This window comes from Cottoperca gobio, chromosome 17, assembly GCF_900634415.1.
Source record: "Cottoperca gobio chromosome 17, fCotGob3.1, whole genome shotgun sequence".
Taxonomy (NCBI): domain Eukaryota; kingdom Metazoa; phylum Chordata; class Actinopteri; order Perciformes; family Bovichtidae; genus Cottoperca; species Cottoperca gobio.
The window spans coordinates 22,728,107-22,754,639 of NC_041371.1; the positions used below are offsets into that span (position 1 = coordinate 22,728,107).

General features: G+C 40.7%; 1 protein-coding gene across 3 annotated transcripts; it reads right to left on the minus strand.

Moving 5' to 3' along the window:
- Positions 1 to 657: 657 nt before the first annotated feature.
- On the minus strand, positions 658 to 22,055 carry LOC115022630 (uncharacterized). Of its 3 annotated transcripts, none has more exons than XM_029453679.1 (12): positions 21,825 to 22,055; positions 17,396 to 17,453; positions 14,791 to 14,952; positions 13,007 to 13,204; positions 12,278 to 12,436; positions 11,647 to 11,727; positions 11,238 to 11,394; positions 10,881 to 10,925; positions 10,426 to 10,458; positions 9,804 to 10,268; positions 7,443 to 8,953; positions 658 to 5,505 (listed from the first exon to the last, which is right to left on the minus strand). In XM_029453679.1, the coding sequence occupies exons 1-12, from the start codon at positions 21,884 to 21,886 to the stop codon at positions 5,473 to 5,475; spliced, it is 2,964 nt and encodes a 987-aa protein (XP_029309539.1). In that variant the 5' UTR covers positions 21,887 to 22,055; the 3' UTR covers positions 658 to 5,472. The 3 variants fall into 3 exon arrangements, with proteins under 3 accessions (XP_029309539.1, XP_029309538.1, XP_029309540.1); XM_029453678.1 differs by having other exon boundaries at positions 17,369 to 17,453; XM_029453680.1 differs by lacking the exon at positions 10,426 to 10,458 and having other exon boundaries at positions 17,369 to 17,453.
- Positions 22,056 to 26,533: the final 4,478 nt, after the last annotated feature.

Here is a 26,533-nt window from a genome sequence, read left to right on the forward strand (position 1 = left end):
TTACTTCCTGGTTACCTGGTTACCCACTGACTATGCGCAGTAATTGTTCTCCTTCTGGCCCCGGGTGCCCGCGAGGTGACGTCACAGACTTTTCTCGTCATGATGAAAGTTTTACAAATATAAGGCCTATATGGATAAAAAATGCATAACAGAAAGAGTCATAATTGACCTTGTTTGCAGTTGGAGGTGTCCTGTCAACAGCTTTACTCTTTTACAAAGGTGGCCTATGAAGACAATGCTTTTTGGGACACGGGGAAAATTGCAAGCAATGCTGAGTGGCGGCGCCGTATCAAGTCCTTATAATACATCCATGACGATACTGTGGGGTCGGTATATTCTGATCTGATATTATGAGCCTGCATGTCATGTAAGGGGAGCCAAATCTGAATGGTGTTGAATCCCATGTTTTCTGATATACTGAGTTGTCTTATTTCAGTTTGTGGGTTGGCATTTACTCCAGATACCCAAACATATGTGCACGAGCTCTGAGTGAGCTTTTCATGACACGTCTCCTTTAAGTTTTAGACAAGTACACCAAAACATGTTGTTTCCTCTCGAGCCCTGATCGTGTGTTGGTCTGCGAAAGGAAGTTCATTCTGCTGCTCATTAACATTATCCAACAAATGGCTGAAGATTAAATGTGCATGTACATTGACACAGAAAGTGATCCGTTTTATTTCTTAATTTTTCCAACACAGAACCACACATTGAGACAGCAACACATACAACATCACACATAAATGTATTATCATAACAAGAAACCAATGCTTCACCATGGCAAAACACAGAAGTTCTTTTGAATATCATTTCACTCATGGCTTTTAAAGTGCATACATCATAGAAAACACACACGCACTGCCAGGGACATGAATGAATGAAAAGCCCAGAAGCAACTTTATCCTTTCTGTCTTCTCTATGAACAATATTGCTGCTTTCAATATTTTGATCATGTTCGTGTCTTGATCATGTACACATATTATAAGCAGCATGTACATAAATAAATACAAAAATGGGTCAATACAAAAATAAATAAATAAATAAATATGCCCGCAAAAACAAATAATTCAACTGCCATCTGTGTAAATAATAAAATAACTTGCTAACCTGGTCATTTTTACAATGCACGGAATGACATGTTTATTGTGCTACATGTGTCTATGTACAGTGTAATATTTCCAACAATTTAAGAGTAAGAAAACAGATACCATTTATTAATCAAAAACTAGTTTAGCTTGGAGAGTGGAAGGTTGATATCACACAGACATGGAACACATGTGTATTTCATGCTTTAACAGGAAATGCCAGGTAGAAAATAGGGACATGTTCTTCAATCCTTTGTAAAATTCTCTTGGGAACAAATCTGGTCATAACATCTTTAATATTGATTTATAAAGGAATGTCATTTTGAAGTGTATCAGTTTTTGACAAAAGAAGATGTTGGTTGGGACTTTAGCCAGCTCATGAAACAGAGAGTGGGAGATGCATTGCATCTATGTGGGTTGCATGGATAACATACTGGATATTACACTAATGCTGCATTCCAGACTACTTGGAACTCAAATATGTCCAATCTCCTACTAGAAAAAGTACAATGGAACGCTATCAGACGGGGAGTTCTTAAGCAGCTGTCTGACGTCACACAACAATGGCAGCACCTTGTAAAGAGTAAACCATCAACTGAAATGTCAAATTGATTTGCCTGTGTGGAGTGTTCAACTGTGTGTACACTTGCCAAGGAAACTTCAGTTTGTCACGGTCAGCCATGTTTTTTGTTTATGTTTGCGACTTGCACCTGGAATGCTGGGAGTTGCACCTGCAGCTCGGAAGTTGCACATTTCAGCAGATAGAACAACCTCCCAGTTGTCTGGAATGCAGCATAAGAATTGTGTAACGTGTGTTAACGTGAGCAGTGGAGGGTGGGTGATACATCCCTCTACAAGTTATTAAGAACTGAAAACAAACCAACATGTCTTGCTTAGTGGTATTATTTGGTCATCCTCATGGACAGATATTGTTAAACAGTGAGCGAATGCATTTTAAATAGAAGAATACAGCAGAAACAAGCCGAAGCTGCAAAACATTTCAAATGACATGAACTATTTCTCTGTAGAGATACGAGCTAGAAGTCCAGAAGACACGACCAGCACCACCACCTCATGGCTCTCATAGTGTTGCTTTTGAACAGTATTCTAATAGTGATTCGTGTCAGAGGAATTTTGTAATTGTTCTAACTATGTCCTCCTGTTTACAGCAGCACTGCCAGCCTACTCCTCTTTATGGGTTTTCACACCTCAAGGAAAAGGATATGATAATTGCATCATACAAACTATTAAACATATTCAAAAACACCCTTGACAGGAGAGCTAATGACAGCAATAATGGGCCTTTGGGTACCAATTACTGTGTCAAAAATCACAGAATGTTTGTTTGTACATGGTTCACAGTGTTGTCATGCAATCATGGCAAAGCAGTAATGAGGTAGGCGTGAACTGAAATTGAATATGAACTGAAATGTTCCTTCAGAGCCTGTTAAGTCTGTTCCAGTGTGAAGGTCATTTGGGATATACTATGTATATTCATCATGTGCAAAGGACACACCGTTATTCACATTCTTCCCTTTATATAAAGATAATTCTATATATGTATGTCATGTATTGAATGAATTGGTTACATGGTATATTGAATGTACAATGCTTTGCAGCCCAGAGGATAACATGTGTTGGTTACACGGTGCGTGTGGACTGCTTCTTACAGCGAGCAGAAACAGAGCTTCATAATGACTTTCAGTTCATCGTTTCACTGTCCAGCTGCAGCTTCAAACAGCCGACACACAGTTAGAGACTCGCTGGTGCGGAGCAACGCAGAAACAGATAGTTCTCAGCAGATGAACAAGCACACACATGGATGCTAGTGCTGCTCTGTGTCTGCTGAATGTATAAACAAGCAACTGTGTGCTAACAAGCTGACCCTATCAACTTAAAAGCATATGATATGCCAATGTTGTGTTCACAGCTTGTTTCTGTTGCAGCACGTGGCAAAATAATGATGGAAAATGTTAACTTCATGCAGTTTGATCCAACACGTTCCACCAGCAGGACTAACTACTCTCCTCACCCAGAGCCATACATGTTGGAGAGATTGGACATTGTAGTTCTCACAGGCAGACACAACTGAGCCCCTGCTGGTAGAGCAGTTAGGACTTCATTTACCATGAAGCCCAGTTCTATCTGTGTTCACTCCCCCTCTCTGATGTCTTTGGTTTGATGAGGGTAAACATGTTGCATGTGATCTTCTCACTGGCCTATCAGACCTTCCTTAAAGTACCTGTACCAGTACCTGTAAGAAACTCGGGATGCTTTCAAAACAGCGCCCTCTTATTTTTCGCGCTGCAAAGCAATGAAGCCCTGCTCCTGCCAGATCCTACCTGGTGCCTGATTCTAGCTGTGTCCCAATTCCATACGTTGTACTAACTCTAAGCAGGTTTGGAGTATGTAGCATGTTGACACTAAATTACTGTAAATATGCTCAAACGTGTCAGCATGCTTACTAAGTCTGCTTCATTGTTGAGTGTGCTGTCGGTGTAAACTATTATCCCACAATGCCATTAACTAAATAAAGACATGAGCTGTTGACGACTGAAACAGGACAGCAGTAAACTGTGTGAACACTTTGTTGCTTTGTTTCTTAAGTTTCATTCAACACGGCAGTCCAAAAGGTCTTATATGATTTCCTGTTAGTAAATATTGTGAGATGAATTGATTTATTGACTGCAAAAACAGTAAACTATAACAGTTAGTATATAGTACATACTATAGCCCAGTTGATGATGTTTATTTAAATAATAATAAATAATTTAAATAAATATATATTTGATAGGATCACATATGCCATAAGTTTGTAAAAATAAACGTTGTCAGTGCTCTCTGGTGGACACAATTGCTAATACCTACGTATGAATAAGAGGCTAAAGCAGCTGTAGTTACACTACTTGTGTTTGATGTGTGCTCACCCGCAAACTTCAAAGTGGTTCCTAATGTTTTGAGTGTTATTGGACGCTCTTGACCCACAATGCAACATAATAGCATTTCACAGCTTTAAATGAGTAAAAGTAAAAAGACAGTGGTGGGAAGACACCAGTGGCAGCTCAGAAAACTGTTAACTATAAAATACTTTTCCACTTTTTTGTCGCTGCTTTGTTTTCTATATTGAAATTGGCAGCAGTCTTTTAAAGCCGCAGTTTCTCAATCAGCTCATACTTTCACACCTATCTTTTTGTGTTAGTACCAAGCAGTTAAGAAAATCAATATCTCCTACACTAACAACCAACATAGTGCACAGTCAAATGAGTGCATAGTTTTCACTTTGTACTGTTAGTATATCATATGGAAGTGGGACACGGATGTAGTGAAATGCAGTGTGACAGTTTTCAGTGATGGTCCATTTGTTTTAGTGCTACTGATTCAAATGTTCAAGTGTGAAGTTCAGTGGCTAAATGCCTTAAGGAGTAATTTAACAGCCCCAGAAAATCTTCACCCCCACTGGTTTAACTGCACACCTCTTGGAGTGGTGTGCAGGTGCAACACAGCACACTTCTGACCACATGCTGAAAGGTGACACAGTCTTGATGGCAGTGAAACACTGCTTCTAAGCCTGCTGTTAACGCACTCTTTAAGTCTTTAAGTCACTGACTGAAAACACTGGGCATGTTACCATGGTGACGGAAGATATGCACTCACTGTACAACCCGACCAAACTCTTTATACAGCTCTCATCCAAGTCCCACCTAAAACTACTATTTCACTAGATAATCTGAAAACCACAATAGCTGAGTACATCATTTATATACATTTTATCTCTGTGACAAAGTCACATAAAGTCCACTTAGACATGCTCCAACACTAAACTCAAATAAAAAAGGAGAGATTATTTTCACTGTCCCATGTCAAAACCGGAAAGTCGGAAAGGATGGGAAGCTTAACTAAGAGGCTCAGAGGACACAGGAAGGAGTTGGCAGCTTATACAGTGAATAAATAACAGATAATGTCAACCTTATGATTGATTGACAAGCATCATCTGGGCTAAAAACACTAGGAAATAAGAACACCCTCAAAAAATGTTGTTGTTGCCAACCCTGACTTGTATAAATCACTCTGACAGCCAATCAGGTTTGCTTAACTTCAGTCAGTTAGTACCTAGTAGTTTTTACATCTTGCCAACTTCTAATCTTTCCATTCTGAATTTAATCTGTCCCCTTGAAACATAAAACAACGAAAACTAGGATTATTGCAATAAATAACAGCAGAATGATCTCTCCCTGCTGTCTGTTTAATCATCTCTCCTTCATTCCACCTCCCTTTGTATCCATTGTGTTGCCGACCTCTTACTTCTCCCCTCATCCACTTGTGTTGCTGTCGTGGTCATGGGAACCCTGCTGACATGGGAACCCCCACACGAGTGTTGGATGGTGAGAGATCACTTCAGGTCGATGCCCTGAGTCTCCTTGGCCTAAAACAAAAATAAAAGACAACGGAGAGGAACTATGAATTCATATTATTTGACAGATACAGTTGTTAAATTGTTTGTTGACATAGATCTGTATTTTAACAGTGTGAAGACCTGCTAAATGAGTGCATGTTAAGTATACCTTTACATTACATTAATTTAGCTGACACAGTCTAAGCCATCTCCGATAAGGGGCAAGATACTGAACCCCAAACTGCTCCCGTTCCATAGCCAACAGTGTGTGTGAGTGTGTGTGAGTATTTATCGTATTTATAAATATATTATTTATCTTCTGTTGAGCAGGTGGCACCTTGTATGGCCATCTCTGCCACCAGTGAATGAATGAGTGTGTGTAAATGGGTGAATGCCGACTTGTGTTGTAAAAGTGCATTTAGTGGTCACAAAGACTAGAAAAACGTGATATAAATGCAGTCCATTTACAAATTTAATACTATTTTAAAATCATATTATCTTTACTTAAATTTCAGCTCATAAGACAAAGTAAAACTTGATTATGGCACTAAATGTAACATCAGTGATCACTAAATCCATTATAAATCATGATGACATGAATAATTGCAGCATATTTCATGGCAATCCGTTCAATGGCCGTTGAGATATTTCACTCAAAACCAAAAATGTCAACCTGTTGGTGGCACTAGAGGAACAATCAGTAAATCACCTAAGTCATTAGATGTTATCGTCGATGGACCATCTGTATAAAATGTCATTTCGATTCATCAAGCTGTTTTTGAGATATTTTTGTCTGGACCAATTTGGTGGACCAACTGGCCAACATTGGCATCCTGGAGCTACGCTGCTAGCATAGCTACAAATATACCTGCTGGACGTTTGGGGCCGATAGCAACTCATCATTGGATTATTTGGTTTAAAAATGTCTATACATTCACCGATATATGTTTCAACTTAACACATAACATACATAAACAGTTTTATGAAGATCACTTAAATTTGGTTATTAAGGAATAGTGACCAAAATATGTACTGAGCAGGAAATGTTACGGCTGAAACGTTTGATCTCTAGTGGACAGACTATATAATGGAGACACTATCGGAGGCTTTGAGGCTTTATGGGTCCTTGTACAAATTAATGTGGTTAAAAAAGGCTTATAATGTCTGTTGTACTTTAAAATGAAAGATCACAAAGTGGGACCAAGAGGAACCAACTTCTATGAAACAATGTCATTCAACTGTACTGTATGCAAAGGAAATTAATTCCGCATGATAAATCAACTCACTATAGTCCATCTGTACAACTTGTTTTTAATTTATGAGAGGTAAACTCATACGGAAAGGTCTTCAAGGGACCAACATTTTTGGTCTGATCCAAAACAATGAAGGACCTACCAAAACTAGAAAAAAAAGGTGGGGATCCAATGAAAATGAAAAATGGACGAAAGCATCCAGCATGCAGAACCAAATAAATTGGGACCCTATCGAAACCATTAGAACATAGGTCTTCAACAGGGGGTCCACGACACCCAGAGGGTCCGTAGAGGTACTGCAGGGGGGGGTCGCAAAAATGTTTGTAGATAAAGCAAAAAAATAAAAAAAATAAAAAAACTTTTTTTATTTTTTATTACAATTTATTTATTTATTTTGCTTTATGCATTCGCATCCCCCCCTCCCCGCTGTACTTCGTGAAGGGCGGCAACACACACCTACAGTCAGAGACAGAGTCGCACGGACCTCTTTAAGCCTCTTCTATACAATATATACAGTAGGGGGTCCCTGCACCACGCTACACCAGTTTGGGGGTCCTTGGCCTGAAAAACGTTGAAGACCCCTGCATTAGAATAAATATAATCTGGCTGGAGCCTGACTCAGTCCAGGGGTTGGGTCTTGGATATTAATAACCAAGTAGACGGATAAACTCTAAATATTACCTCACATGTGAGTCTGTGTGGTTTCCAACTCACCCTGAGCGAGGGCCGAGGAGGCCTAACTGGTCTGACTGGTTGTACTGGCTCTGCTACTGGGTTTGCCTGCCTTCTCTCCAGAGGCGCTAGGTCGTCAGCTACATCAGGACAGCCGATGTATCCTCCAGCCCCAAATACTGAACCCAGATCACCTTCTAACAAGTGCAGACCGCTTGGAGCATGAGATGGTGCAATGTCCTGATTGGCAGATATGTTGCTGACAGCCATGTTGGTGTTTGTTTTGTTGGTAGTGCAGATACTGGTATTTGTGAGTTCAAGTCCCAGCAGGTCTTCTGATGGCACATCACTGTCTGAGCTGTTGGTGGGACTGACATCAAGCACTGATTCAACAATGCATTGGTTATTGTTCGCTTCAGGGAAAATGTCCTTACTCAACAAGTCCAGTCCCTCTTGGTTGTCATGGCTACCTAAGTCTAGAGGTTCCTGACTTTCATTGCTACAGAGATCTAGGAGTTCCTGGTTGCTGTGGCTACCTAAAACTAGCACTTCCTGATTTTCTTTGCTAGCAAAATCCAGTAAGTCTTGGTTGCCATGGCTATCTAAATCCAGCACTTCCTCGTTTTCAGGACAGGAGAAATCCAGCAATGCCTGATTGCCATGGCTAAAAGGTTCCAGCACTTCTTGGTTATCATAGTTACAAGGTTCAAGTAGTTCCTTGTTGGTGATATTGCAATAGGGTTCCACTACTTCCTGGTTGTCATGACTACAGAGATCGAGGAATTCCTGGTTTTCATTGCTAACTAATCCTGTGTTGACAAGCCTAGAAGATTCCAGCACTTCTTGGTTTCCATTGTTACACAAATCCAGTAGTTCCTGGTTATTGTAGCTACAATGTTCAAGCACTTCTTGGTTTTCATGGGTATGAGGTTGAAGTACTTCCTGGTTGCTATAGTTAGAGGGTTCTACTTGCTCGTTGTCATCATAGGTGCAAAGGTCCATTGCCTCCTGGTTATCATTGCCACAGATGTCCAGTACCTCTTGATTCTCTTCGTCAGGGCTGAGTTTAAAGCCATAAGGGTCAGAGTCCCGCACCATCTGGGAGGAAGGGATGTCAAACTCATAGTTATCAGCGTTCAGTTGGTCTGGTTTAGAAGAGGAGGGTTCAGGGTCAAAGGTCAATTCGTTTTCAGAAGGTTCCGGGCTCAGTTCAGCTTCATCAGGGTCTAAGAGGGTGTGACTAGAATGTTCTGGACTGAGTTTAAAGCCATATGGGTCAAAGGAAGACTGACTGGTTGGTTCATAGCTCATGTCAAAGCTAAGCTCTCTGTTGGGATCTGAGTCGGGCTGGTTAAACAGGTTTTGGGAGTCTAGTGAGTTTTGGGGAGTTGTAAGGTTTTGGGGTTCTTCTTCGATATTGCCAGCCCATTCTGCCCCCTGACTGGAAGTAACACACCTGGACAGAGATTGCTCTTTGTTGCCTGTCCAATCTGGTTCCAACAGGACTTGTTCGCCGAGCTCAGGAACAGCCTGAGCTGAACCACAACTCAGACCTAGGAGAAGAAAACAAAGAGTTGTCAAGGCAAGAAGTATCAGGGGCAAGACCTTTGGGGAGGGAAAAGCAATACAATGAAATAATTGATTAAAATGACACTATAAAGACTTAAAAAACATTTAAAAGTCTATAAAGAGGATCCAAATATCTCAAACTAATAAAGGTTTAAAACAGAAATAGGACAATATCCAAGGATATATGATTAAGAATATAAACAAATTATTAGACACATATTTTTGTTGCAAATTTAATAAATGGGTTTTACATCGAAATTAACTGGAAACCCAATGGTACAGTGTAAAGCCGTGTTTTAGAGCCCGCAGGTCACAACTATGTCTTAATTATATTTTTACTGTGAAATACTTTTGGGAGAAGTTTTATTGTATTTTAGGAGCTGCTGGTTTTCAAGCATTGTTATTTGGGTCGGCTGTGTTTTTGTTTTTCTATGACTGTGTGGCCTATGTGGCTATGTAGGCCTGGTGCGAGCTGTACTTTATATTTAATGCGAATCAGGGATCACCGCTTGTTAGTGAACCCTAATGGATCAGCCAATAGAGTACCCCAAACACAATATTTGAATGTGCTAAAATGTGTAAAATACAAATGAGATCAAGTTATCTGGTTTCCTTTTAGTTTTGCTTTCATGCTTGCCCTTATGCTGAGGATGGGGGAGAGAGTTATTTTATTGCCTTTTATTTGTGCACCTTGTGTAGTTAAGACAGCTACACAAGGCGCTCAAAAATTATCCTTACAACCATATTAAGTAGGAAATCAAGACAAATGAGTTGCAGCACCAAGCCACACACTAAGAAGAAGATTAAAAAGTAACATTAACATGTAAAATGTACCTTGTTCCAGTCCTGTTGTTGACTCAGTGGTAGCCTCATCAGCCAGATATCCCAGACTCTGTTCTTCTATGTCAGAGGGAGGGGACACAGTGCCAAGGTCCAGCTCATACCCATTTGGGTCTGATTCTATAGAATACTGACCCTGGGACCTCCAGCCCTGGATGGGCTCCGGTCCCAGCTCCTCTGACGAGCTCTGAATGGGTTTAAATCCACGGAAATCATCAACCTGAGCGATGGCGTCCAGGTCCTCTCGGCTGTAACTGATCTCTATGTCGCTGTCTTCTTCGGGGAATTCAGACTCAAAGCACTGAGTTCCTGTTGAGGCTTTGTTTTCAGCACAGGACAGACTAGTGTCTGCCTCATCGGCAACATTTCCAACCCCCTCATCAGTGCCGACGTTCTCTGGAAACAGAATATCTGCTGCAAAGGGGTCGCTGCCTTTGAAAGGGTCTGAAGGAAATCCACCTGGCAAACAGGCAATTCAACAAAAACTTAGTGACATGTCAGTTAAAATGTAAATGTTGTCTCAATTATATTTAATAATTTAGATCATATTGAAAACAAAGAAAACAAGCTGAACCAGGAACCATGATACAAGCACTTTCAACAACAGTAGTTGTACCAGTAAGAGTTGTGTCAGCAGCAGATAGAAACCCTGAAACCAAAAGCAGTGGTACTTAAGTCAAATTTAATCAAATGTTAAGTATCGGCTGCATATTGTACTTAAAGAATTAAAGCATTCATTATGCAACATTATATATATATATATATATATATATATATATATATATATATACACACACACATGTACTGTACACACACACACACATTTGAGTAATTGAGTAAATGAGTAAATGTTCTTACATGGTGATACATGAAACAGCAGTGAAACCTTAAATCCAATAACATGTAATAATGCTTGAGTTCAGAGAGTTTCAAACAAGAACATAGTTACAGTATATTATAAAACTTTGACTTTTTATATGCCTGATCTCCACCAACAACATGGACAAGAACCTTAACACCTATGAGTTTCAAGTGAAATGAAGTGCAGTTAACTAGTTAATTATTACTCACCAGATGAATCCGTTTTAGGGAACAGGTCTTCATTGAAGAGGTCATCTACAAATGAAGTGAGAGAGAAATTGTAAAATAATTTTATACAACCAATGAGAGACAAGAAGATAAAAGACAGGACAAACCACAGATACATTTGTTTAATTGTTTCCACAATTGTTTTAGTCTTAAGGCCTGCATCTTTTTCTTGTTGATTGACGGCCAAATATATTTCTCTTATATATGCTCTGGTAGTAGTTGTTAAAACAAACCATTTTACCAGAGCAACCAAATAAGGAAACACTTTTTGTTCCCAAGTCATACAGTGAAAGGTCTCATCAGCCTTACAGTGGCTAGGGCTCCATGTTTGATACATACGCTCACTCTGACAGTGGGCGAAGGGGTCGGCTTGGTAGAAGTCCAGTTGGTTGAGAGCGTCTGGGTTAACAGTGGACTCTTCTTTCTTTCTCTCTTTCTCCGCATCATTGTTGGGCTCCCCCTCCTCCGGCTCATCCTCTATGTCAGATCTCTCCATCTGAAAACACAGTGTTATTTGAAGGGTGACTGCTGGTCAGTGAGCTATATTAGACTGTTTGACAGTTTGTTCATACTTTAAAATCATTGTATTAACTGACTGTATCATTTCTCAAACAGCTTTTATCATTTCAGCCTTGAAACCAGCCAAACATATGTTTTCATATACTCTGCAGTTGATTTATATTATTATTTCAGCAACACTGTTGTATGATCAAATAATTCATGAGGGGTTCTGTGGTTATGAAGCTACCTTTGGTGAGCTGGTCCCACTATCGTCTGCTTCTTCTCTGGTATCTGCTAGATTATTGCAGAAAGACGAGCCACTGGCCCTCTGGGAGTCACAGACAGACATGAAAAGACAGTGTGAGACTTGTAACATGAAAAATATGCTCATTAACTGAAAAGAAACTGCAACTGTATCAGGATGAAGGTAGTCACACCTATATAGTATTACAAGTGACACCTCTCCTGATGCTACACCTGCCACACCCCAGTGGTTTTCTGGTCCAAGTGAACTAATCTATAATGTTCAAAGGGTTTCCAGAATTTGAGAGGATCCCAGTATTGGTGAAGTTTTGGTTGCTGTGCTGCTCAAACCAAAAATAAATACAATCAGTTTGATCTTTATGTTGTTATGTTGACATGAGGGTGCACACACTACAAACTACAGACTACAAACTACAGATGTACTGATTACAAGATTATTCCACTCGGAGAAATTTAAGGATGAATCACATTATTAATCACACTCCTTCAAGTGATGTCACTTGAGGTGACACCTGCTATTAAATAACAAACTGTGTGGAACCAAAACAAAATGACACAATCAAATATTCTGTAGTGTTGGCTCAAAAGTGCGTGAAGCATCATTACTGATTTACCATGATCAGGTCAGCATAGGCAGGCAGTGATTGGCTCCTTCCCCAAGGCCTCATAGGAAGTGGATCATCTTCAATGGTGTCTGCAGGAGAAGTTGACTCCTCCAGCTGGCTTTCTGGAGTGACTGCACTTCCTGACAGAGAACACAGGGTGTGCTCCTCCTACGAGGAAGATAAGAGTAAGGAGTCAATGATGTCTCTTTAAAATCCACAGTTACCAAAGAAAAACATTCAAATGGAATGAGCTTCTTTCATAATATGAAAGTTTTAAAAGTGAGACTGTGTTGACTGAGCTTGTTGCTCTGATTGTTGGTGGATTAAAAGGGTCCACGTTAACATAGACATGAGAAGTGGTTGTTTACTTTGTCTTAATGTAGGCATCCTCCTCATCCTCCTCCTATGAGTACTACTAGTATTACTCTATCCAGCAAATTAAACAAAAACATTAGACACCAACATATAATAATCAGGATTTAGTACAGGTTCACTCTGATTTTACAAATGAATTAAACAACATTAAACAAAATTATATACATTTTTGTGTGATGTTGACTTCAGGGATGCAACTTTCTGATGCTGCCCATCACAGTATTGACAGAGATGGTTTCATTCAGGCCCACTGTTGCCATTATAGAATAACACACACACACACACACACACACACACACACACACACACACACACACACACACACACACACACACACACACACACACACACACCATCCTCTACCTGTAGGATCTCTTCATAGGACTGTCTGATGGAGTCTTGCAGAGGAGTGTCCCTCTCTCCAGCCTCCTCCACCTTCCTCTTGGCCTGCTTCACCTCATCTCTGAGCTTCCTCAGCCTCCACCTGACTCTGGCAAGTTCCCTCTCATACTCCTCCACCTGGCTCTCCTTCTGCACCTCGTCCGCCTGCAGAGACAGGATCTGGAAATAAAATACAAAGAGTCAATGATCAGTAAGCAATAATAATTACCTGTCACATGCTACAAGGACCATGATAGAGATGAACACAACTTTTCAGGGAAATGCAATTTTATGCGGTTATTTGAAATATTATCAACCTATAGATTTAAATGTTTAAGGATGATTTTTTGTTGTAATTTCTGCTCTGACCATAGATGGCACTGTTAAGAGACTTTGGGAGGCTGAGCCTCTTCTAAATCATGATGGTAATATTATTCTGAAAGCTTTTTGTGAATAACTTGGCTTGCATTAGCCAATATTAAATATGGGCCATGTTTAAAATCTTGGAGGAGAGTGAGGAAATGAGAAAGATAGGCAGCAGATAGCAGGAGAAGGACAGAAGCCTGCAGTATCATGGCAGTGTGGTGCGGTAGTTTGTGCCAGTGGTGGACAGTAACCAAGTACATTTACACAAGTCCAGTGCTTAACTACAATTTTGAGGTACTTGTACTTTACTCAAGTATTTCCATGGCCTGCTACGAAAAATAAAAACAACAAATAATCGATCATGTTTTATTATAGGTTAGGATAAAAGGATCTTGATCCCTGCAGTATATACAGTAACTAAAATGAGTACTTTGTCAACCACCGGTTTGTGCAAAGGCAGAACGTGATTGCAAAGTAATTAAAAATAATGAGCTGTGTTGGTCGTCCCTCCACCAGCCACCTCAGCTGCTGATGTCATGAACCTCATCAGTTTAAGGTTATTCGTAACATTTCCATCCATCCATCAGATAATGAGTAGTTAACGTATAGTGAACAACTCATTCTGCCCAACGGTGTCTGTCTTGTTTACTCCCAGTCACTACATTCTGTTAGTTTGCAGCATCATCAAAGATGGCAGGTTTTTAATCAGCATCTTCAATCTATTGATATAAATGGTGGCTGGAAAATGTTTTTCTGTAGCTTGCATCCTATGAATAAAAAGAGTACTGGTAAATGGATGAACTGGATCATTTAAATTAGTACATGGAAAAAAACTGTTATAACTATCTAAAATATATTTAACCCAATACCTAATGTATCAATTGTTTTTGTCTATAAAAAGGGTAACACTTGCTTACTAGCTAATTACAATTTAAAACAACAATAACAACAATAATTGAAGTGAAGTTTACTGTTGCTATTAGAGCTATAATACACGTTTATTTTTCAGCTGCATAATGTCCCGCTCGGTGCATATCTTGACAATAACTAGACATGAGACCTTCACCATACATTTTTATTTTTATTTTCTTTCTGTTACAAAATGAATTCTTGCCGATATATAGTTAAAATACTGAAATCAGCATCCACCTTAAAAATCCTGCTCGGGCTCTACTTGGAAGTGTGAATATGTTACTCAGAAATCCCTCAACAATGTAAACATGGATGTCAGTGCAGCATCACAGAGCGAAACAAAACCTACAAAAGAAATGTTCCAGCACAGCAGATATAACAGCTTATTTATATATATATATATATACATACTGTATTTCATTCATTTAAGAAGTACTCATGCAGTTCACAGTGAGACATAACTAGCTGCAGCAGCAGCTCATCCTTACCTGTTGACTCTCTTCATAGCACTGCTGTCTAGTGGACTTTACTTGCTGCACCAGCTTTTCTTTGTGCGTCTCTAATTTTACCAGAGTCTCCTCCAGCTCCTTGCGGTCCGACTGCTGCTCCTGAAGCTCCAAGTTTTCCACTGTCACTGCATTCTCCAGCTCCTACACACACACACACACACACACGCACACACACACACACACACACACACACACACACACACACACACACACACACACACACACACACACACACACACACACACACACACACACACACACTTTAGGGTTTCTCATATGTGGAATGATAAAAACATGCATGGATCACACACACAGGCGCAGAGAAGGAATGTGGACAGAAATTTAAATGGTCCTATGTAGGTAAAAGTTAAATATTATAAAAGTGAACAGAGATAAGCCCCTCATGGACTGCTAATCACATGAACATGTACTACATTTGGCTCAACATGTGACAGCAGCTCGATAAAAGGTTTTGACTAAGAAACACTGCTTGTTGTTGTTTTAACCAGAGTCTGATAAGAACATCGACATCCTATTTATCTGTGTGCCCTCTGAACAAATTAGCCTAGCATTGCTGTTTAGTCTAGTTTAGCTCAAACACTGGAAACAGGGAGACACTGCACCCGTTTCACATGACGTCAGTCCATTGGATGGGCGTTATCAGCCTCATAGATATAGATTAGAAGGGACCTGCTAGACCTACTAGTAAGTTCAGAAGGTTATGATGGGAGCAAAGGAGCAAATCCACCACTCATGTGATCTAACGATGTTGCAAATCCAGCTGCCTTGCAAGGTTACATCATTTTGGTAGACACGGGAGGAGGAGAGTGAAATTGTAAGCAGGAGGAGGCATCGCAGATAACGCAAGATGAGAAAGAACTCTGGTTACTGAAGTTGCAATGTAGTGCTTTTTGAAATAAAAGATCCTGGAGTAAATCCAGCTGGAAAAGTCAAGTCTTTTTCTCTCTTTTGGAATTCTCTAAAATACAAATGAATGATTGTTATATTGCACTGACTGATGTCATACTGGTTTTTATTTTCACCTGACAAATGTTTAGATGTGCTGTATTTTGTTTTAAAACTCAAGTTGTCTCATGTGAGGCAGTTGTTTTCCTTTCTAATATTTAACCAAAGGTTTTGGCCATAGCACCACAGGCTACATTAACCTACATTAACTTTTTTTAAGTGACACAATTAACAAGCTTACTTATTTGAACTTAGTTTTTTTGCATTAACCTAACACAAGTTTTTGTTTGTTTTGATTCACAATGTTAATCACAGGTTTAAAACTGCGTTAAACTTTCCCAACGTGCAGAGAGGTGCAGTTTGCCCGTCTGATTTAGCATCCCTTCTTCTGAGACCAACAACTCAAACCCTAAGAATCATACACGAGCACGCAAACGTTGTTCCAGTATTGTATTATGTACAGGTCCATCATGGGCAATGGTCCAAAAATCTGCTTAGGTTGGCGCTCAAACAACACAATCTATTATTTAGACAACAACATTTTTATTATTTAGCAACAATTTGAATAATTGATTAATTCAAGAAGTTTTGTTTTATCCAAGAGATAATTAATGGCAGATGGGTGTATTATGAAAATAAATCAGTTGCAGCCCAATGTCCTGTAACGTCAGATCTTGGCTCATAATCACCTAATTAGACTTTTTCTTTAGTTTCCAGTAATCCAGGGTTTGGTGTTTGTGCATCCATGGTTACAGTACACACTGCTGGTGGCTCATGCAGCACCCCTTTTCATGGGACTGAAGCTCGTCACGTCTGGTGAATATGGTTCTTATATCTCTGTCATACATCTGCACATTCATTTGCAGATATTTTCCGTATGTCTGTGGACATTCGGTCAAATTGCATATATTTTGCATTATATAAAAGAATATTTAAATACTGTCCATCATGTATAGCAACACTGACATGCCAAATAACAGCATTTCTGAGTAGCCCAACTCGTACTGAGAATAACCATGTATGCCATGTAAAGATAAAACATATTGTGAACATGCCATACACCTGTAAATAAGGTGATAACCAGGCAATACAGCTCGGAGTTCAAAGACTTAAAAACACAAATATTTTAAGGAATATGCATCATGTAGATAAGTACACCATATTGATAATGTGTGAACCTGTAATAAGTGCAGAAACTGTCTTTAGGTCCGGTTTATTTCAGTTAATAGAGAAATGACCACAGCTAAAATGATCATTGTCATGTCATTAAATTGAAAGGGAATAATCAACAAAGCAGAAAGTAGAGCCGGGGCCTTCAGACCTCGAGGGTTCCAGCTTTGTAAGCACTGAGCAAGCACATGTGCATCTACAGCTTCATCCAGCTTGAGACTAGTTTTACAGCATCATGACATCACATGAGAGCATCATGGGAAATGCAGTGATGGAGGAATCCCAAACTGGAAACACCATACATACAAATGATTTATGTCCTGTCCACATCCTGTATATTAACAAAAAATGTGATACCAACACAAAACACACTCAAACAGATGTATGAAAACCTGACAAACACACACAAACATGCACACACCAGCGCGAGGTGCTGCGGTCTTCTTACTCTGATCTCCGTTGCCTTGGCAAGGACTCTCTCATCCGTTTCCACGACGTCGGTGTCCCTGGGAGAAGACCAGCAGAGAAGACAGGAGTGTTTAAGGAGGGAGGAAAGGGAGCACTCATTCTTCCAGTCTGTCTTCCCTCCATCCTGCCCTCCCTCCCATGATCCCTCTATCTTTTCCTGCTGCACTGCTCGCTCCTCCATTGCTGCCCTTGCTAGCTGTCGCTACACTGCAGAGGAGGCGGAGCTGCCTCTGTGAACGCGTTTGTGTGTGTGTGTGTCCCCGGGGTGATGGATGCATACAGGCAGAATGCACCAATGTGAGAATAGAAAGAGAGAGGGGGATGAGTCAGAGTGATAGCAGTAGAGTAGGCTTATCCATGCATAGGATAATGTGTTTCCTCCCCTCTAGTCTCCTCCCTTTATGTCTTTCCTCCTCCGTCCTTTTTTACCTCCTACCATCATGCTGCTTCTCTAGTCCTCACACACCTCTCACCTCCTCCTCCCCCTCCATCACCATCACTGAGCACTGCAGTATGCATCAGTCACACACACATATACACTGAAAGCCATTCATAAAAATCTGAGCTGTAGTCTGCACAGGCAAGCATTACTAACAATCAATAATCATGCATAGATGCATTTTAAATATGGGGCCAGATGATAAACTGTAAAACTTCCACTTCTATCCTGCTTCAATCATCAGCACTCGTCATGAATTTATTACACGGTTTATGATTTTACCACAATCACTATTCACCACTGTCCATCTGTAATCTAATCTTATTAAACAAGGTATTCATGTCAGTAATGTAGTATTATTCAAATAAAATAATCGTAATACATTTAATTCATAGACACTCAACGGTGCTGTACAGATGCTGTCATTTGTTTTGCCACTTTGGGGAAGCAGAACAAGCTGTTAACAAAACATTGCACATGTTGTCATCTCTGAAAGTTGACATGGTGAACATGTCCAGCACAGATCATAGTTTCCACATCTGCGTAGTTGCGAAGACCTGCATTCTATAAGTCACACATATTTTGACTGCATGCCGACAAACGAACGTACTAGTCAGTGTACAGAACCAAGTGCATGTCTGCAGTTTTTTTGGCAGCAGCCATTTTGGACTATATCCAACCTTTTTGAAACATTTGTTTCTTATGTTTCTGCCCATCTGATGAATGGAAGTCCAATCACTCTATTAGCTCTGGTTTGATTCAGTTACTAACTTGGTCTGTTGTTGGTGCTGAGCAGCTGGTACAGTGGTTCTATCAGAGCTTCATCACTGAAAAGCTGCTGCTGGAAATCAGGTTGATGAGAGTGTAATTTGCAGGAGGTAAAACAATGATCTAAAACGGGCTTAAAAGCTCCATCGAGCTGAGGGGAACTGCAGAGTTGGCAATTATTATCTGTGGGTTTGTCACAACACATTACACATGATTAGTTAGTTGAAGAGATCTGGGCATATATTAATGGTGCGGTATCAGCTCCGTGTGTGTGTGTGTGTGTGTGTGTGTGTGTGTGTGTGAGTGTGTGTTGTCCATCTCATCCTGTGTGTGTTGCAGTGGCTCTCGTTTAGCACAGCAGGGCTCTACAATGCACCATTCTGCTGCATATTGTAATCAAATTAAAGATTTTAGTGTGTGTCCTTCACTTTCTCAGGTTAAAATTATGAATGTCAAGACAACCATAATGATTTGAAATATTGATTTAAGTAGGTTTAACTATTTCAACAGACACAAGTTGCCCCCATAGAGTAAAAATAAAAAGTATCTGCAGAGCTGAACATAGACATTTCTATAGTTCACAATATCGGTATCTGGAATTACATGTAAGACCACTTAACAGTATAACAGAACTATGAAGTTAACAGCTGCAAAATGTCTAATTTAAAGACATAAAAGTATAAATATGTTCCTGAAAACATTTGGGGCAAGTAACAGTACAATAACAGAATCTGGATTCATATTGGATCAGCGCTGCCTAGTTAAACAGTTTGATCACCAGCAGTACACTACGTTACAGACTCCTCGGCTCTGATTGGTTGTTTTCCTCTGGTGTGGTGGAATCCTCTGGGGGGGGGGGGCAGAGGCAGGGGAACATGATTTTGTTACAGTAGTGGTTTCAGCAAATATGACAAAAAGTTGTTGTTTTTCATAAAAGTTACAATTGCAGCTTTAAATACAGGCTGACACTAGAATGAAACTACATACTGCATTATTAAATCCTTTTGAAATGGCCTTTTCACAGCAAGCGCCGTATATGCCATGTACGGTATTTTCTCAAGTGTTCCATGAATTGTCTTTCTAAACAATGTCAGTGAATTGTGAAAAATACGGATTCCTTTTTTTCAGAGCTCAGGGACTGAGATGACTTGTTTAGCCCGTCTAACAGTCCTACCCTCTAAAGACATTCCATTCTCTAACATATGGAAAAGTCAAGCAGCTGGCACCAGCTTGAAAAAAGACTGAAACAATGAATCTATTGCAGATTAATTTTCTTTTTAATGTCTTGAATGAATGGCAATTTGTCATTCTCAGCTCTAAAATGTGAACTACATTACACCTCATTTGGGTTTTGAAACATGTCAATTGTTTCCATTTGAGTCTGAGCTTTGACCGTGTGAGCAATTTCTACTGTACAGCTACTGTGTCACTATCATTTGAGCTGCTGTCCATGAGGGCTGATGTTAACCTAGTTAATGACAGGGAGCAAGGACTTCTTCATGTGTTCATTCATCCATATATTGATGCTTCAGTCATTAAGTTTACCAATTCAACTGTTCTGATCTGTTAAAACAATGAATGGATCTAAATCACATCATCAATAATTGAATTAAAAAGCTTTTATTTGAAATAAGAATGCCTTTTTGAAAGAGGCCTTTTACTTTTACATAGGTCTGTAATTGAGTTAACTCAGCAGCTAGGTTTGCTGCTACTGCCACTCCTGACTTTCAAGTCTTTACATTTGTGAGGAAATATTGTTTAAGCATGTCCAGATAGGACCATTCTCGCTGACACTGTAAATAATTTATTGGCCATAGCACAATATTGTGTGACAGAATGCTGAGGTTACTGCTTTATGCAAGATTTGATTGGCTGTATTGAAATAAGGTCTCCATCTGCAAAAAAGATACCTAATGGTTTTCTCTCTAATTAATTCAAAAGGAGAACACAAGTGTGTTCTGTAACAGACAAGACATTTACATTTCAGTTGAACTAGAATAATGAATGAAATGCCTGTGTGATGTGAACGTGCATGCGTGTGGCGACAAAGCCAGAGAATTATCACCAAAATGCAGCTCTGCAGAGCTTTTTAGCCCCTTTTAGTTAACTATCATTTACTGAGGATTGACTTTACTGAGCACTGCACTGCATCGACTATCTTGCAGCCACTTTTCTCAGAAGTTGTTGGTGACCAACCCAGAGGTAAAAGAGTGTTGAATATTGGACTTACATCCATCAGGTGGACACAAACATGACTCCAATGAAGGATACTGTCGCTCTGTGTCTGCCGGATGTGTAAATATGCAACCGTTTACAATTAGCCATAACAACCTCAAAAGCGGAAAATATGCATGTAAAATCGCCCAGGCCGCTATATTAGCTAATATTATCTTACTGCAGATAGATGGATATTGATGTATATGTTAGCTGATTATTAACAGCACATTTCAGTACAGAAATGCCAAAATAGATTTGAGTTGATTTACAAACACTGTCATCATTACATAAAGTGTTTTACATTGTAAAATGTAAATATATATATATATATATATATATATATATATATATATATATATATATATATATATATATATATATATATATATATATATATCAAAATATAAAGGGATACACATGAAGATTGTGTAGTTATGTTATGTTATTTGGCTGATGTATCCTTATCAGATTTTTTTAAATTCTCAAATCAAATCAGTATCAGCAGGGCTATATTGCATAGTATATTAACTAACTATAGTAACTAACGATAGTGAAATGTAGTGGACTAAACATTCCAAGAGTTCCCTCTAAAATGTAATATAAAACGGGAATACCCAAGTAAATACAAGCACGTCAAAATAGTATCGACTTGAGTAAGTGTAGTTTGGTTACTACCCACCAAGTAGGGTTTGGGATGTGACATTTGGCACACAGACCCCACAGGCTACTAATGAACGTAACGTTCATTAAGCACGTCGGTTAAACCCCCCACACACATTGGGCAGGCCCTAGGTTGCTGCAGCCTACACTATTTGACTTAAAGCCTAAATATATTCCTAATTTAAAGCCTCCATTTACGTTTTAGTTTGGTCAAAGTTTAAAACCGCATTAAAATGATGAGACCATGCGACTCTTGGGAATGTAGATAGAAAATACTTTATAATTGAAATAATTGAAAGAGCGTTAACGGTCATTTTAACGTTACCCTTCATCCTTAGGGTTTCTCGCTCTCGGTGTCCTCAGGCAGTCCAGAATAAAACGCATCATTACTGCAGTGCTCGCGCTCTCATCCTCTGACCGTCGCCTCCGTTACCGACAGGGCTAGTGCAGCAGCAGTGGCAGTAAATCTAGCAGCAGATTAACGGACCGTCCTTGAACTCTCAGTTTTCTCTCTGTTAACTAGAGATCGTAACCAAGGGGAGTGAAACCCGTTAGCTCTGACACAGTGCCTTCAGAGTCAGACCAGCTGCAGTTAAAGCGTCAAAATTACAGGACTTCCTGTCCAACCTTTCAAAATAAGACCAGCTTGTGTGTCATTGTCAGCGCACAAAGCAACACGAGTGACAGATATTTTACTTGACCAATATTATATTATATTGGTCAAAGATATTTGACCAATATTTTATATTTTTGATGCGTTCAAAATTTGGCCTTAAGGTTCTGTGAACTCTCTGTATATGTCCCCAATTTACCATGAAAATGTTGCTTTTATGTTGAAGGGAAATCCTGTTTCCAGTATTGTATCTCTCTGCTCTGCTTGACGCAGGTCTCGCGCTGCTTCTCTGCCGCATCCCTGTGGTATTGTCAGTCTACACAACTAATTGCATAATCAGCTAACCAGCCAAAAAAACGAGAGTAAATGGGGAACTAAAGATGTGAAGGCTGCACTATCCTGCTTAATTATTTTTGAACAGGTTAGTATACTAACTTTTGAGTGTTGAAAAAAGAGTAAAAGAGAGGCAAATGTCTAATACTTAGTAATAGAGTAATATAATATAAGACAGACATAGAATATAGCATATCACTAGTTTAGTTAAAAAAATTAAAAAAAACTATTGAAGTCATACAATGTTAATTACAACAACAACAACAGACTAAATACAGAAATGACACAAATGACACTAGTATATTTACTTTAAGTTTGTTTTTTCCTCACGCTCATCATTGTGTGTTCAATCAGTACTGATAAGCAAATCAACCATATGTCAGCCTTAAAATCTCAGAATGTCAGCCAGATAGTAAATCCCTGTTCACTGATTAATTAAATTACTGTCACATATTTGCATAAAGCCTTCAGCTCAGGGTCAGAATTCTAAACAGACAATATGGCACAACATTTGGTCCAAAATACAGCTGTCTGTCTCCCTTCAGTTTAACATGCTGCTGGAAGCTCTTCTGTCCAGAGTGGATTTGCGTTAATGCTGTCAGATTTAAAAAAAACAAAACAAAACATTGGAGCAGTTCAGATGCTAACATTATTCATATTTTAATTGACACACAGTGCAGGAATGCTACTGATATTTAGTGGATTGCTAAAAACTATAGTCCAAACTAGGATCAACCTTTTACTAGTAATAATTAATTAGTTTAATTAAATAACAAAATATTACAGTTTTCTAAAATAATATATACATTTTATTATTATTATTTCTTCTTCTACAACAAAACTGTGTATAATCTGTAATGTAATGATTTTAAATATCTTACCTTACCTGAGTACAGTGAATCATTAACATCACTCATGTACCCACATGTACTACACTTGAGTGTGGAACGCTGGACCCTTTCCACACTCAATAATCGCCATCTTGGCTCCCTGAAGGTTGTAACACCTAACCCAGATGGCAGCTACAGAGGGAGGCAGGGAGAGGTCTCTGTCACTGCCCCGCCACCAGGAGTTGTTTCTGAATTTAAGGAGCAGAAACCCTAGTGGCAAGGAGGCCCTATAAACGTGTGCCTAGATTTGGCTCTTTGGAGACAGAATGGAAGGTGTGTTTTTAAATGTATCCACATTAGTCTCAAGCTGGTTCCTATTTGCCAACATGATGGAGTTTTCGTTGAGAGCCATGTGTCAAGTTTATTCTGCCCTAAATGTTTCAGACAGCTAACAGACAAGAGCGATATCAGCTTTGGGATGTATTGTAAAACAAAACAAAAAAGGGCGACCTCCAGCTGCAGCATCTCATACATTACATATAATGACACTTCCTGTAGACAGGTTTCAACAAACAGCTCACACCTTTACATATTGTATACTGCTCATGTTGTATTACTTACAGGGGTATATTTTCAGAGGTTTTCACAGGATGAAACCAGTCGACGCAACATCAAAATACAATACCACTGTTGGAGACATGGAATCCTAATAGTGGACATTACGACCCACTGGAGGAACTAAATAACCTCACGGCCATCTCAACACCACTATTCACTTTTCAACTTTTTTAATGTTAGTGCTATGGCAGCCAGGTTGTATTGGTTTCAGTGGAGCACAGAGTAACATTGTTAATAACTGTGTTACACACACACACACACACACACACACACACACAAGTGTGTGTTTGTGTGTGTGTGTGTGTCTCCAGGTGTCAAGGGTTCACAGTCATCAGTAGGGTACATGTGTGTGACAGATACAACTCAAATGTACACACATTCATTTAGTTAATAATTTTGGCCACAACTATAATCTTTTTTTTACATCAAAGCATGTTCACATTGTTCAGTCTTTGACAGCAGGCACAGATTATGTGTACCTCCATGTAGCAATGTCAGTCTCAGTATGTAGTTGTAATCCCTCATGATCACTAGAGGGAGACATAAATAATAACATGAATAAAACACTAATCTACTAAAAGGCTTCTGGAGAGGGGAGCCAACACTCTGTAAACCTCATGAACCATGAAATCATTAGGATGTCTAACTGTCTCTGTCTATTCTCTATGTTGATCATGTCTCTCTCTCTCCCTCACACCCTTCACCCCGGCCTTACTCTCTTCCTCTCTCTCTAAACTATCGTGACATTACTATTGTTCTTGATCACAGATGGTCTATTGTTCTCTGCCAGTGTGGTCTGAACATATTCGTACTCTAACAACCAACAATAAAAACAACAACACACAACCATATTCCCTACAAAATCTCAGGCCGGGAGCCCGCCGGCCGCAAGCTAACTCCCCCCCCCCCCCCCCTCCGCAGAGCGAGAGAGGAAATCAGCCACAACCATCCGGTTACCCGGCCTGTGGATCACCTTGAAGTTGAACGGTTGCAACGCCAGATACCAACGGGTGATCCGGGCGTTGGCATCCTTCATGCGGTGGAGCCACTGGAGCGGGGCATGGTCCGACCAGAGAGTGAAAGAGCGCCCCAGGAGGTAATAACGCAGGGCGTCGACCGCCCACCGTATGGCGAGGCATTCTTTTCTCCACCGTAGTAGTTCACCTCCCGCTGAGCCAGCTTCCGGCTAATGTACAGTACGGGGCGGTCCACCCCCTCCACCTGCTGGGACAGAACGGCTCCCACTCCGCTGTTCGAGGCGTCGGTCTGCAAAACAAAAGGGAGAGCAAAGTTAGGAGAGAACAGTAGTGGCTCCCCACTGAGGGCTTTCTTTACCCTCTCAAACGCCCGCTGGCACGGCTCCGTCCACTGGACCGGATCTGAAGCACCCTTTCGGGTCAGGTCGGTCAAGGGGCAGGTCAGCTCTGCGAACCCCGGAATGAACCGACGATAGTAGCCGGCCAGCCCCATAAACCTCCTGACCTGTTTTTTCGTCTTAGGTGCCGAGCAGGCGGAAATGGCGGCAGTCTTTTCCAGCTGAGGCCGCACCTGCCCGCCACCCAAGTGGTACCCCAGATACCGTACCTCCCTCCGCCCAACCGCACACTTCTTCGGGTTGGCTGTGAGCCCCGCGCTCCTCAGGGACTCGAGCACTGCCCCCACCTGCTGCATATGCTGCTCCCACGTCTCGCTGTGTATGATCACGTCATCTAAGTAGGCAGCAGCATACGCCGAGTGAGGACGCAGAACCCGGTCCATGAGCCGCTGAAAGGTGGCTGGGGCCCCAAACAACCCGAATGGAAGAGTCAAATTGGTATAAGCCATACGGAGTGGAGAATGCCGTTTTTTCCCTGGACTCTGGAGACAGGGGAATCTGCCAGTAACCCTTGGTCAAATCCAGTGTTGTATAAAAGCGAGCCGTGCCCAACCGGTCCAGGAGTTCGTCAACCCGGGGCATTGGGTACGTGTCGAATTTGGACACCTCATTAACCCTGCGATAGTCCACACAGAACCGAATTGACCCGTCGGACTTGTGGACCAGCACAACGGGACAAGACCAAGCACTGCTGGACTCTTCTATTACTCCCATCTCCAGCATGGCCTGAAGCTCCGCCTGAACAATTTTCCTCTTGTGTTCAGGCAGCCGATAGGGCCGTGACCGTACCGTCACGCCCGGGGGAGTCTCTATGTGGTGGTGTGCGAGGGTGGTGAGCCCGGGCAGGGGGGAGAACACATCGGCAAAAAGCCCTTGCAACGTGGCAACGTCCGCTCTCTGACCCGGTGAAAGCTGGCTGTCACAAAAAACCGGGGCTGATTTTACCGTTTTTAATACCTCCGGCCCCAGCTCATCTTTCTCCATCACCGTAGTAGCCAGCAAGACAGAGGCCACCTCTCTCCACTCTTTTAAGAGATTGAGGTGGTAAGTTTGTGTCGCCCCCCCCCCCCTGTCCGACCGCACCACCTCGTAATCGACGTCCCCCACCTGCCGGGTGACCACAAAGGGCCCTTGCCACTTGGCGAGTAATTTGGAGCTAGAAGTAGGGAGCAATACAAGTACTTTATCTCCCGGTGAAAATTGCCTGAGTCTCGACCCTCTGTTATACAGCCGCTGCTGACGTTCCTGGGCCTGGAGTAAATTCT

What these genes read in the sequence shown, in the direction of transcription:
- LOC115022630 (XM_029453678.1), bottom strand. Translation starts at nt 21,886, where the DNA reads ATGATGCGTTTTATTCTGGACTGCCTGAGGACACCGAGAGCGAGAAAC. An exon ending in GTGGGACCAGCTCACCAAAG is followed by an intron (nt 11,395 to 11,646) that starts GTAGCTTCATAA and finishes CTGTGTTTTCAG; the next exon opens with ATGGAGAGATCTGACATAGA. An exon ending in TGCTGACACAACTCTTACTG is followed by an intron (nt 10,269 to 10,425) that starts GTACAACTACTG and finishes CCTGTTTGCCAG; the next exon opens with GTGGATTTCCTTCAGACCCT.